General features: G+C 43.9%; 1 protein-coding gene across 1 annotated transcript; it reads right to left on the reverse strand.

Annotated features, from left to right (window-relative positions):
* Positions 1-271: 271 nt before the first annotated feature.
* On the reverse strand, positions 272-15,305 carry LOC119004444 (segment polarity protein dishevelled homolog DVL-3-like). Its single transcript, XM_037071376.1, has 16 exons — positions 15,168-15,305; positions 14,498-15,056; positions 8,899-8,968; positions 8,672-8,805; positions 8,443-8,543; positions 8,214-8,358; positions 6,079-6,175; positions 5,700-5,769; positions 4,748-4,887; positions 4,162-4,238; positions 3,750-3,817; positions 3,509-3,589; positions 3,300-3,434; positions 2,737-2,904; positions 1,655-1,864; positions 272-991 (listed from the first exon to the last, which is right to left on the reverse strand). The coding sequence occupies exons 2-16, from the start codon at positions 14,671-14,673 to the stop codon at positions 705-707; spliced, it is 1,959 nt and encodes a 652-aa protein (XP_036927271.1). The 5' UTR covers positions 14,674-15,056; positions 15,168-15,305; the 3' UTR covers positions 272-704.
* Between the last annotated feature and the right edge of the window lie 230 nt (positions 15,306-15,535).

Here is a 15,535-nt window from a genome sequence, read left to right on the forward strand (position 1 = left end):
CCTCCTCCTGATGATATAAAGTCCTCCTCTCCTCCTCCTGATGATATAAAGTCCCCCTCTCCTCCTCCTGATGATATAAAGTCCTCCTCTCCTCCTCCTGATGATGTAAAGTCCTCCTCTCCTCCTCCTGATGATATAAAGTCCCCCTCTCCTCCTCCTGAGGATATATAGTGATATAATGTTATTTTTCTCCCTGTTATGGATCACCAGGAGTTGAACCATCAACCAGTCTGAAAACCAAAACCTTTATTGCTAAATTTCAACACAAAAACTTGTTTGTACATGTTTTATTGTTTTGTCACTTCAGACAGCAGAGATTAACTCAGACACTCATCAGACTGAACTGTGACATCATAGATACATATTAATATACATTATTGATGGTTCATAGTGACCAGCCAGTTTCCCCTTCAGTGTGTCAGCCTGAACCTCCATCCATCCCTGTGGTCCAGGTCCAGGTCCAGTGTGATCCCTGGATCGTCCCACTCTGTCCCGCGTCATTTCAGATCGTCCGTAGATGATGAACGTAAATAAATAAATAAATAAATCACCTCTGAAGTTGTTCTGGAACTGAAACTTTCCTGATTGAGTTCAAACAGATCAAAGTTTCCTCTCTGCTCGTTCAAACCAGCAGATTTGGTTGAAATATCTTATAAACATGACATTTTAAAACCAGGACAGGATGTGGCATCATCAGCACAGGGTCACATGACGTCCACAAAGAAATCACTGGGGTTACCCATGGCGAGGCAGAAGGACTGTCGGGCTCGCGACGGCGACGGGGCCGGAGGGACGTCCTGTGAGTCTTTGTTACCCTGGAGACCAGAGAAGGAGGTCGGCGGTCGTCGGGTGCTGTCGGCGCCGGGAGACTCCACCTCCAGCTGTTTGTCAGGTGAAGCTCCCACTTCCTGTTTGGTAGATTCTGATTCGCTGTCTCCTCTTCCTCCCGCCTCCCTCTGACCAGCACAGTTTGATCCACTGCTGCCACTTCCTGTCAACAAAAACCACCAAAAGAAAACATTTTACTACTGATCCTCAGAAGATGGCGCTGTGTGAGTGGCAGCCTGTCTCAGCAGCTCACGCTCACTTCTGAGCGTTTTCCTCTTCTTATATTTCTTGCTGTACTTTTTATCTGTTTTAATCACTTCTCTTTAGAGCTCTTTCTCTGCGGGCAGGATGGAGACCAGAGCTGCTTTTTTCACTGTTTTCCAGCGTGTCTGGGGAGCCTGCAAGCAGCCCTGTTGTTCACAGTAGGGATCAGCTGTTGCCCTCAGTAGCGTGGAGGTTCTGAAGAACAGCTGCAGGAGGAAGATGGAGGACCAGCTGCAGCGGCCCACTCACCCCTGCTGCCCCCCACCACCTCCACCATCCCCTGTTTACTCCCTGTCCACTGCCCCCTAACAGAAATATGTTTTGCACAAAAAGTTTAAAACAGTGAAATAATGTTTTATTTTCCACCTCACAGTTCACAAGTCACTGGTCTAAACATGGTGCTGGTGCGTACGGAGCCACATGATGGCGCTGCTGCTGAGACTTAAAAAGCTGAAGTCAAACTTGAAATCGATCAGCAGATCTGAGCTGAGACTGATCCACATGTTGTACTGATCCTGATGCTACAGGACCGACTGTATATTTGTATTAATCATTATGTCACCTTCACTGTGCTGGCTTCCTCCTCCTCCTCCCCCTCCACGTCCTCCTTGTCCTCCTCCTCTCCCCCAGGCGTGCAGCTGGTGGAGGGGGTGTGGCGAGCTGTAGGGGTGAGGGACGGGGGGCTGGTAGGAGAAAGCTGGAGGGTCGCAGTCTGATCCTGCTGCTCGACTGGAGGCCTCCTCATGATCCAGCAGAGACATGACAGCCAGCTCTGAGACACAGAGGAGACACATCGGTAGCAAGACATCAGGTATCAGAGACACTTCAAGCTGGTTTGTAGCCCCGCCTCCCCAGTGGTGGACCTCCAAGCTCCGCCCCCAGCACCTTTATTATTCTGTTCTGTTCTCATGTTGACAAATATTTGACAGGTTCAACATCAGCTGTAGAAAATCTGTTCTCATTAAATTCCAACAACACAAAATTAAAACAGCCGCGTCTCCAGATGTTGGACAGTGTAACCAGATGTTGGACACTGTTACCTCTCTGTCTTCAATCTGCTGACCTGCTGATCTTCTCTGAAACTGTTCTGTGTTTCACAGCCTGAGAGGAAGTCATAGACTGGATCAGCGGTTCAGCCCAGTTTCCTAGTGACCCAACAACACACTTCTGATGGATTCATGTCAGATTATGAGCTGTGTGTGAAATGTTAAAAAATATGTTTTTTTAAATTGAATACTAAATGGAACAAAACAATCATCTGAAACATTTAACATGAATTACATGAGGCTGAAAACAGAATCGGACCTCTGTGACAGTCAGAACTTTTTTATCACATAATCTGATGAAAAGGTAAAACTAGAAAAAAACAATATATTAATTATTTGCACTTTAGTGTTTAATTCAATCTCCGTGTGAGAAATCCTGACAGGAGCAGTTTTAATGAGTCGGACACAGAGTGGATTTACACCCTGAGATCTAAAGGAACCGGACCGACTGTAAAACATCCTGCTGGTTCTGTTGACTCTGTGGAGCTGCTGAGCTTTGAGCTGTATTTGTCTCCATCTTGTGGCTATTAGTTGTACTGCAGCTTCATACACTTGAACAAGCAGACTGTATTGATTAGTTTGGTGTTTTAGTGCTCACCTCCACAAAGGTCTCCAAACACGTAGTAGCACTGCTCGGAGAAGGTCACCTTGTTGACGGTGTGTCGGATGTACCCAGCCTTTAGCAGGTTCCCGGCATACTTGCGAGATTCACGGCGGTCGGTGAAACCTTCGACATTCCGGTGGAGCCAGTCAACCACGTCCGAACCTGACGGAGCGAAGATCAACTGAAGTCAGAGGACGTTTATAGAAACATTCAGAGAAACGATCAGCTGTTCTTCTCTAACCCTAACCTAACCCTAATCTTATCTTCACAGTTTACATCTCGCCAGTCAAAGTTCAACCGGGTGGGAACTTGTTTGTCTGCAACTTTTTTTTACCACACAGCCAATGAGACGACAGATATTCATTCATGAAGAACTAAAGGACCACGGGGAAGGAAAAGAGAAAAGATGTTTGTTGTCTCGTTTGTTGCCTTCGCTTCGTCTTCTCTGAAGGAGGAAATCTGATGGTGACTGTGTTCAGCTGAATTCAATTGTTATAAATGTTTTGTTTTAAAATCTCTAAGTTCCAGTTTTCTTCCTGGTGGGCGGAGCTTCTCACCGATGAAAGCGTTGGGGATGGTGATCTTCAGCCACATCCTGTCCCGAACCTCCAGGCCTGACTCAGGGTTGGCCATCGCCTTGACGACAGCCGTCATGTCACTGTGGATGCTGAGGTGGTTCTCCTCATGCACGCCTGAAAAACATCACATTAGTGTTGTGGGCGGTGAGATGATGGATGGATGCTGCAGCGGCTGATGGGAGACTCACCGTAGTGTGGGAGGAGACTTCCTGTCATGGCAGCGGTGTGAGACACCCAGGCAGCAGGGTCGATGGGTCGGACCGGCTCGCCTTCAGAAGAAGAAGAAGCAGTGTGTGAGTGTGAATTATTTCAGGACCAGTAAATACAGGAGACTCAGCAGAACATATCAGAACTGGTGTCAGGGTCCTGGTGTCATGATGTAAATGAGGTTCCTCTGAAGTAAAAAGACGTGTTTGGTTGTTGACTCACTCCGGGGCAGTGTGAAGCAGCCGCGTGGGTTTGGATCCCAACACTTCGCCACTGTTAACGTCACCGGACTACAGACAGACAGACAGAGATGATCATGAGATGATCGTGTCAGTTAATAAACAGGTCAACTTATTTTCAGGGACTTCTTTTAGGAAGTGCGTAAGACCATCAGACTCAGCCTCAGTCAGGCTCCGCCTCAATCAGGCTCAACCTCAGTCAGGCTCAGCCTCAATCAGGCTCCGCCTCAATCAGTCTCAGCCTCAGCCAGGCTCAGCCTCAATCGGGCTCCGCCTCAATCAGGCTCAGCCTCTATCAGGCTCAGCCTCAGTCTCTCAAGTAATATAAGTCACTGAAGCAGAAGTTATAGTGGTTTCAGAAGTACTACAAGTAGTAGAAGTACGAGACATCTCACCCTGGTTTGTGAACGATCTCCCTGAGGACTCTGACAGCGTCGTCGTTACTCATGTTCTCAAAGTTGATGTCGTTCACCTGAAAATACAGGAACGAGAGTATTAGTACAACTAACAGATACGACTGTTAGTATCTGACCAGGTCTGACTTAGTTAGTACTGTAGTACCTGCAGTGAGTCGTGTTAGTACTGTAGTACCTGCAGTGAGTCGTGTTAGTACTGTAGTACCTGCAGTGAGACGTGTTAGTACTGTAGTACCTGCAGTGAGACGTGTTAGTACTGTAGTACCTGCAGTGAGTCGTGTTAGTACTGTAGTACCTGCAGTGAGTCGTGTTAGTACTGTAGTACCTGCAGTGAGACGTGTTAGTACTGTAGTACCTGCAGTGAGTCGTGTTAGTACTGTAGTACCTGCAGTGAGTCGTGTTAGTACTGTAGTACCTGCAGTGAGTCGTGTTAGTACTGTAGTACCTGCAGTGAGTCGTGTTAGTACTGTAGTACCTGCAGTGAGTCGTGTTAGTACTGTAGTACCTGCAGTGAGTCGTGTTAGTACTGTAGTACCTGCAGTGAGTCGTGTTAGTACTGTAGTACCTGCAGTAACATGTCTCCGGGCTCGATGCGTCCGTCAGCTGCCACCGCTCCTCCCTTCATGATGGAGCCGATATAAATCCCTCCGTCTCCTCTGTCGTTACTCTGACCAACAATACTGATACCCAGGAAGTTATACCTCTCTGACAGGCAGGCAGACAGACAGACAGAGTTATGGTGAGCTTTGATTCAATTAAATAGACATACAGATATTATTAGATCATGTCAAAGTACATTTTTCACCCACCCTGTTTGTGATCACGTGATCTACAGAGAACAGATGATTAAATTCTGCATCAAAGCGTCTCTGACATGAACAGCAGGCAGAAACACGACCACAGTGATAAAGTGTTAGTGACGTCCACACTCAGTGGTGGAGAGTAATCTTTACTCCAGAACTCCACATCTGTACAACGCTAACCTACTTGTACTAAGAATGAATATAAACTGAATATTTCAGTAAAATTAGTCCAGACTTTGTGGGTCTTTTTGTTTTTTCTTCTTTGCTCTTCCATTAATATTGTGGTGACCCCTCAGATTAGTCCTGTGAGCCCTTGGAGGGGCCTGACCGCACCAGCTAACTGTACCTGAAGCACTGGACCGCACCAGCTAACTGTACCTGAAGCACTGGACCGCACCAGCTAACTGTACCTGAAGCACTGGACCGCACCAGCTAACTGTACCTGAAGCACTGGACCGCACCAGCTAACTGTACCTGAAGCACTGGACCGCACCAGCTAACTGTACCTGAAGCACTGGACCGCACCAGCTAACTGTACCTGAAGCACTGGACCGCACCAGCTAACTGTACCTGAAGCACTGGACCGCACCAGCTAACTGTACCTGAAGCACTGGACCACACCAGCTAACTGTACATGAAGTAATTGAAAGGTCTTGTACTTCTACTTCTACTTAAAGAAATGCTCTGAATATTGGTTCCCCTGCTGGTACTCACCCATGTTCAGAGTGACAGTGATGACGTTGAGCGACATGGTGGAGTCAGTGACACTGCTGAAAGACACAGACTGAGAGACAGACAGGCAGATACGGGAGGACAGACAGCCAGGAAAGAGAGAGAGATGAAGGACAGATCAGCGACAGAAGAAACTCACACACAGAAAGGAAGAAGACAGGAGACGATGTTTGACTTCATCAGAGAACTGAAGAGACGACTGATGTATTAAATGTTTCCTGTTCCACCAGTTTTATCATATTTGCTGCTCGAAAAACTGAAATCTGAGCGAAACTTTCAGCTTTCAACCATCATCAAGAACACACAAACATAAAGAGTTCTGTCAGAGTGTGTGTGTGTGTGTGTGTGTGTGTGTGTGTACCCTCTCCATCCGCTGTGTTTTGGGTTTTCGGTGGCGGCGGCGCTGTCGCCTGACGAGTCGCGGTGAGGAGCTGCTCTGCCCTGTTGATTGGCTGAACCTTGCATGTGACATCACAGAGGGAGAAACAGCTGGTTCAGTTTGAGTGACAGCTTCTGATATTTATTGTCGGACCTCAACGCCTCACGTCTCAAACAAAGAGAAGGCCTCTAGGAGAAATCAAAAGCTGAACAACTAGGGCCTTATCGTCATGAGGAGCTGCAGAACAAAGGAACAGGACCAAAGACCACAAGGTGTGAAACACAGGAACTCAAGGTAAGACCCGCCCCAAAACTTTCACCTGGTCCCTATTGGCTGTGAGCCAGGAAACTGCGCCAGGATCACAATGACGTCACTCCCAGTTTGAAGGTCAGGAGACTCCAAATCATGCTGCGTTCCCCGGGAGCGTTATGTTGTGAAGGGACCTCTGGTTTCATGCAGCAGCTACTGTGAGGGTGTAACTTGAGAGACATTTCTCATTTTGCTTGAGCTAAGCTTCTGTTCCCTCCTCGCTGGACGAGACAGAGACTGTTTTTGTTTTACTTTTGTTTTTGTTCGAATATTCGTCAATATTGGTTGAGATCCATAAGAGGAACACTGCACAACCCAGTCGTTCCTCCCCGCCTGCAGAAGGAAGAGATTATCTTCAGAAGGAGACGGAACCCCCGAGGTCCAGTCCTTCATCAGGTCAATTCGCAGCGTGATCGCTGCCTGCCTTCGTCAGCTGTTAGCACGCTACAGCTGACCCCACACTCACTCCAAAACAAGTTGGAGTTCTGAGTCAGACAGGACACGCTAGTCCCAACGAGTGACCCAAGTAAGAGGCTTCTGTTTGGGCAGAAACAGATCATATATCACGTGCTTTTCTTGTACTTATGTTGTGCTGGGAAGGGACCTCTGAGTCCTACTTATGGTTGACTGTACTGTGCGCTATCTGTGTTGTTACGCTCGCTAGCAGCTCCTCCAGGCTGATCCAGCCTGTACAGTCTTGCCGTCGTGTGTGTCCACAGTACGTCGTGTTCTGGCTCGATCAGCCGCTGGTTGAGAGACAAACGACCGCTGTGTACCACATGGTTGTTGTGTTATCCTTTGGGTTAGAGAACAACTGTTGTTTGTTAAAGTAGGTGGTTTGTGTTTGTGAAGAACGCTTTAATAAACACTGTTGATTTTAACTGAGCAGCATCTGTGATTATTTTACACAATCCTGTATTATAATAACAAAATATTGACAATTTGATTAATTCCTGGCTTTGAGACTAAAGGTAAATCATCTGATTATTGATCCCTGACTTCAGGGTGGTGCCCCGTGTTCATTAATGACTCATAGTTACCTACGTTTCATTGATTAACTGTAATAATTTTATAAATCAATAATAACATTTGAATTAATAATCAATAATAAATATCAATTCACAACATTAGCTATAAAAACAAAAGCTGAGCTGCAGATCTGAAACATGTGACTGTAAATATAATATCAGTAAAGTGAATAGTTTCTATGAGGAGACAAAACTAATGAAAACTTTAGAAAAAGCTTCACATTCACAAAATACATTAAAATTAAGAAAAGATGAAAATGTATTGGACACATCCTTATATATATAAATTAAATATATAAATATGAGAATAAAACACAAACCTTTGGAGAGAAAATCAACGTTCAACACAAAGACTCACAAAATATCTGAGGGAAATGTGTCAAAAGAACAAAATTCAGACAAATCCAGAGAATAAAGATGTAAAAATAAAAATTATATTAAAAAGAATGAAATGAGAGACTGAATCTGTAAAAGAGTCTGACAGGACAGATTATTACAGACGAGTCACAGGAACAGATTATTTCTGCTCTCAGATCAGCCGGGACTCTTTTATCTGATGGACAATAAACGCTGCACTGCCCATCACATGACCTGCAGCAGCCAATCAGAGCAGGAGGAGGAGACGCGTCTCTGAACAGGTTTACTGGAGCAGAAAAAGAAAGACCTCAGGGCAGGTGCGTGTGTGCTGTCATCAAACTGACCAATCACAGTGAGAGCTGCTGCTGATGTCAGTGAGCCGCGTGTGGTGTGTGTGTGTGTGTGTGTGTGTGTGTGTCTGACCTTCCTCCGGAGTCTTCCTCAGATGAGCAGAAACTGGTTGTCTCTAATTGGCTGCTCTGTTGGGTTGACGAGCTGTCACCTCCACCTGATGGCTCCGCCCCATTCTGCTGAGCTGGTCGGTGGGCGTGACCATTCAGACGCTCACCTGCATCGAGAGCAGCCAATCAGAGGCAGCAGGGTGCATCATCATCACCATCATCATCATCATCACCATCATTCCTCCATCTACCTCTGTCACTTCCTCCATCTCTTTCTCTGCTCAGTGGGGGGGAAACAACTCGGTTGACCTCTGACCCTGGAAGCTCCTCCTGACCAATCAAAGCAGCAGCACTGACACACAGACAGGTGAGACAGACAGACAGGTGAGAGAGACAGACAGGTCAGAGAGACAGCTGCCCTCCATGCTTCAGGTGTGTGAGGGTCAGGTATAGTGTGAGGCAGGTGATACATGTACTCACTGGAAGGACGGAGGTCTGGAGTCTCCAATCCCACCGGTCCTCTCCACAGGGGGCGGGACCAGGGTGGTGGGCGTGGCCACAGACTGTGTGTCAGAGCCCCTGAAGTCTGGCTGACAGGTTTCTGAAGACACTACCTGGAGAGACGAATGGGACAGGTAAACACCTGGGGGACAGGTAAACACCTGGGGGACAGAGTGTGTGTGTGTGTGTGTGTATGTGTTTCTGACCCAGCAGACGACTCGTCCGTTCACAATTGGCAGCCTGGCATCATCGTCACTGATCTCCTCTTTGACCACCCTGAGAACACACACATCACCATCATCTTCATCATCGTCATCGTCATCATCTTCATCATCATCACATCATCATCTTCATCACATCACCATCATCTTCATCAAGTTCATCATCACATCACCATTATCATCATCACCATCATCATCACCATCATGATCATCTTCATCATCATCATCATCTTCATCATCATCATCGTCATCATCTTCATCATCATCACATCATCATCTTCATCACATCACCATTATCATCATCACCATCATCATCACCATCATGATCATCTTCATCATCATCATCATCTTCATCATCATCATCGTCATCATCTTCATCATCATCACATCATCATCTTCATCACATCACCATTATCATCATCACCATCATCATCACCATCATGATCATCTTCATCATCATCATCATCTTCATCATCGTCACCATCATGATCATCTTCATCATCATCACCATCATCTTCATCATGTTCATCTTCATCACATCACTGTCATCACCATGGTCATCATCTTCATCATCTTCGTCATCATCATCATCACGATCACCATCATGATCATCTTCATCATCTTCATCATCATCATCACCATCATCTTCATCATCAAATCATCGTCATCATCACTGTCACCATCATCATCATGATCATCACCATCATGATCATCTTCATCATCATCATCATCTTCATCATCATCATCATCATTACATCATCATCTTCATCATCATCACCATCATCACCATCATCATCACATCATCTTCATCATCATCATGATCATCATGATCATCTTCATCATGATCATCTTCATCATCATCACCATCATGATCATCTTCATCATCATCATCTTCATCATCACCATCATCATCATCATCTTCGTCTTCATCACTGTCATGATCATCATGATCATCTTCATCATCATCACCATCATGATCATCTTCATCATCATCATCTTCATCATCATCATCACCATAATGATAATATTCATATTCTTCTTCATCATCATCATCATCATCATCATCTTCATCACATCACTGTCATCACCATGGTCATCATCTTCATCATCTTCGTCATCATCACGATCACCATCATGATCATCTTCATCATCATCTTCATCATCATCATCACCATCATCTTCATCATCACATCATCGTCATCATCACTGTCATCATCATCATCATCATCTTCATCATCATCATCATCATCTTCATCATCATCATCATTACATCATCATCTTCATCATCATCACCATCATCATCACCATCATCATCACATCATCTTCATCATCATCATGATCATCATGATCATCTTCATCATCTTCATCATCATCACCATCATCACCATCATTTTCATCATCATCACCATCATTATCATCATGATCATCTTCATCATCATCAACATCATCATCATCATGATCATCTTCATCACATCACTGTCATCACCATCATCTTCATCACCATCATCTTCATCACCATCATCACATCACCATCATCTTCATCATCTTCATCACATCATCTTCATCATCATCATCATCACCATCATGATCATTTTCATCATCATCACCATCATGATCATCATGATCATCTTCATCATCATCATCACCATCATCTTCATCATCATCATCACATCATCTTCATCATCATCATCACCATCATGATCATCTTCATCATCATCACCATCATGATCATCTTCATCATCATCACATCACCATCATGATCATCTTCATCATCATCACATCACCATCATGATCATCTTTGACATCATCATCTTCATCATCATCATCATCACCATCATCTTCATCATCATAATGATCACCATCATCTTCATCATCATCACCATCATGAACATCTTCATCATCATCATCATCATCATGTTCATCATCACATCACCATCATGATCATCTTTGACATCAGCATCTTCATCATCATCACCATCATGATCATCATCATCATCTCCATCATCATCACCATCATGATCATCACCATCATCATCACCATCATCATCATCTTCATCATCATAATGATCACCATCATCTTCATCATCATCATCTTCATCATCATCACCATCATGAACATCTTCATCATCATCATCATCATCATCATCATGTTCATCATCACATCACTGTCATCACCATGGTCATCATCTTCATCATCATCACCATAATGATAATCTTAATCTTCATCATCATCATCATAGTCCCCATCATGACCATCTTCATCATCATCATCATCATCATCTTCATCATCACATCATCTTCATCATCACCATCATGATCATCTTCATCATCATCTACATCATCATGATCATATTCATCTTCATCACCTCACTGTCATCACCATCATCATCATCATCAAGATCATCATCTTCATCTTCATCATCATTACATCATCATCTTCATTATCATCATCACCATCATCTTCATCATCATCATGATCATCATCACCATCATGATCATCATCATCATGTTCATCATCATCATCACCATCATGAACATCTTCATCATCATCTTCATCATGTTCATCATCACATCACCATCATGATCATCTTTGACATCATCATCTTCATCTTCATCACCATCATGATCATCATGATCATCATGATCATCTTCATCACCATCACCATCATCATCAACATCATCTTCATCATGTTCATCATGTTCATCACCATCATCTTCATCACCATCATCATCTTCATCACATCACCATCATCTTCATCACATCATCATCATCATGATCACCATCATCTTCATCATCATCACCATCATGAACATCTTCATCATCATCATCATCTTCATCATGTTCATCACATCACCATCATGAATATCTTTGACATCATCATCTTCATCATCATCACCATCATCATCTTCATCACCATCATCACCATCATGATCATCTTCATCATCATCATCTTCATCATCATCACCATCATCATCATCATGATCATCTTCATCTTCAACACATCACTGTCATCACCATCATCTTCATCATCACCATAATGATCATGTTCATCTTCATCATCGTCATCACATCACTGTCATCACCATCATCTTCATCACATCATCATCTTCATCACATAATCATCATCATCACATCATCTTCATCATCATCGTCACCATCATGATCATCTTCATCATCATCACCATCATGATCATCTTCATCATCATCATCACATCACTGTCATCACCATCATCTTCATCACCATCATCATCATCACATCACCATCATCTTCATCACATCATCATCTTCATCATCATCCCTATCATGAACATCTTCATCATCATCATCTTCATCATGTTCATCATCATCATCACCATGATCATCTTCATCATCATGATCATCACCATCATGATCATCACCATCATCATCTTCATCATCATCATCTTCATCATCACATCATCTTCATCATCATCATCACCATGATCATCACCATCTTGATCATCACCATCATCATCTTCATCACCATCATCTTCATCACCATCATCATCTTCATCACATCACCATCATCTTCATCACATCATCATGATCACCATCATCTTCATCATCATCACCATCATGAACATCTTCATCATCATCATCATCTTCATCATGTTCATCATCACATCACCATCATGAATATCTTTGACATCATCATCTTCATCATCATCATCTTCATCATGTTCATCATGTTCATCACCATCATCTTCATCACCATCATCATCTTCATCACCATCATCACCATCATGATCATCTTCATCATGATCATCTTCATCATCATCACCATCATCATCATCATGATCATCTTCATCTTCAACACATCACTGTCATCACCATCATCTTCATCATCACCATAATGATCATGTTCATCTTCATCATCGTCATCACATCACTGTCATCACCATCATCATCATCACATCATCATCTTCATCACATAATCATCATCATCACATCATCTTCATCATCATCGTCACCATCATGATCATCTTCATCATCATCACCATCATGATCATCTTCATCATCATCATCACATCACTGTCATCACCATCATCTTCATCACCATCATCATCATCACATCACCATCATCTTCATCACATCATCATCTTCATCATCATCCCCATCATGAACATCTTCATCATCATCATCTTCATCATGTTCATCATCATCATCACCATGATCATCTTCATCATCATGATCATCACCATCATGATCATCACCATCATCATCTTCATCATCATCATCTTCATCATCACATCATCTTCATCATCATCATCATCATCACCATGATCATCACCATCTTGATCATCACCATCATCATCTTCATCATCATCATCTTCATCATCACATCATCATCACCATCATGATCATCATGATCATCTTCATCACCATCATCATCATCACATCACCATCATCTTCATCATCTTCATCATGTTCATCACCATCATCATCTTCATCACATCACCATCGTCATCTTCATCACCATCATCATCTTCATCACATCATCATCATCACATCATCTTCATCATCATCATCATCATCACCATCATGATCATCTTCATCATCATCACCATCATGATCATCACCATCATCATCATGATCATCTTCATCATCATCACCATCATGATCATCTTCATCACATCACTGTCATCACCATTATAAATCATATATTACATGTGAATCATAACAGTTTAAACTGTTTTCTGTACATCAGTGAATTTATTCACTGTTTGAAATGTTTCTTTAATTCAAATATCCACAGACGTGAGAGCTCAGACTGTCTGTACAGGATCCATGAATAAAGATGTGTGTTCTGTCAGTGATCCATTATATATTCATCATTCATGATGTTTATGTTTTATGTTGTATTCATGTGTTAATCTGTGGAGAAATTAGCCTAGCTTAGCTCAAAGACTGGAAGCAGAGGGAAACTGTTAGCCTAGCTTAGCTCAAAGACTGGAAGCAGAGGGAAACTGTTAGCCTAGCTTAGCTCAAAGACTGGAAGCAGAGGGAAACTGTTAGCCTAGCTCCACCAGCAGAGAACATAATCCACCTTCAACAACAACAGACTGTAGATGTAACACAACCTCCTACAGTTTATGTACACAACTGGATCAGATCCAGAACCAGGACCAGAACGAGGACCAGACATTAGTCTAGTTTAGCACTAAGGGTGGAAGCAGAGAGATGATCCAGTCAGATTAGTGAGTCAGATCATCTCAGCGAACATCTGTTTATAATCTGTCCAGGATCTGAACCAGGATTACACAGCGACAGTCCGCTGGTCACGTGACGTCACGTGTCATGATGCGAATCAAATGTCAGAAGTCCAACAGAGTGTGATCATCACAGGACAGTGAACTGTGAACACTCACACACACTGGATTATTGATCCTGATCGATCACTTCTATAAACGCATTACAGTTAATGTGTCAGAGCGGTGACAACACAGCACAACACAACAACAACAACAACAACAATACTGATAACAACAACAACAACAACAACAACAACAACAACAACAATGACGTGTTGTTTTGCTGATCACTGTGATCGATCACCGGACTCACCCGAAGTCGTCGTCCACGGACTTGAAGAAGAATTTGACGTTGGGTTTGTTCAGGACCTGTTTGAAGTCCGCCAGGGTGACGCGCCGCGCGGGCACGTTGATCCGGATCAGGTAGGGGGTGTCCTGGTCCTCCAGGTGGTAGATGACCCGGGTCTCTTCCGCCATGCTGTCCCCCATGGAGCGGCCCGGAGCACCGGAGCACCGGCCTGGAGGCGAGACAGACAGGGATGCTGCGCTCAAGACACCTGTCTGTCTGTCTACCTGTCTGTCTACCTGTCTGTCCGAGAGTCCAGCTGTCTGTCTGCCCACCTGTCTCTCTCTCTCCGTCTGTCTGTCTGGCCGCCGGTCTCTGATCTGCTCCGGTCCAGATGTGTCGGTCCAGATGCGGCAGGTCTCAGATGCTCTCAGTCTCCTCCGGAAGCCACGCCGACGTCACACCGACAGCAGCGACGTTTACCATATCCGGTTGAGTCTTTCAAAGTAAAATAGACGGACCTGGTGATTTCTTCACTGTTGCTTCACTCTTCTGTTAGTTTATCCTCAGTTGTGTTTAATGTCTCCTGTCAGAACAGAACAGAGGTTAAGTATCCTTGTTTGAAATCAGCGAAACACAGAAAGCGGCTCTTAGTTTGACAAATACATATCAAATATGAACAAATAAAGACAGTTACATATAAAGATAAGGTGGTGCTGATTTCGCTGGTGTGAGTCTTTAGAGCGTGGAGGGTTTGCTGCAGGTCCTTCCTGTCCTGTGCGGCAGGAGAACCGCACCGTGCGGCCGTCAGGAGGCTTTCTATGCTGACTGTTGGTCAGCAGGTGCTGAGGGAGGTGAGCACGCTTCAGCTTCCCCACCTGATGAGAGACATGTGGTCCGAGTGAGGTCGGCTGAGATGTGAACCCCTAAGAAATCTACAGGGCTTTGTTGTAATGATTACATGATTGTTTTGCAGTTTTTACCCCATCATGGCTGCGTTCTCTCGCTTTTATGTTGAAGGCACAATGGGTTCTTTAGGTTTATTTCGGAAGTGTTGGAAATTAA

The sequence above is a fragment of the Acanthopagrus latus genome, chromosome 2 (assembly GCF_904848185.1).
Source record: "Acanthopagrus latus isolate v.2019 chromosome 2, fAcaLat1.1, whole genome shotgun sequence".
Lineage (NCBI taxonomy): Eukaryota > Metazoa > Chordata > Actinopteri > Spariformes > Sparidae > Acanthopagrus > Acanthopagrus latus.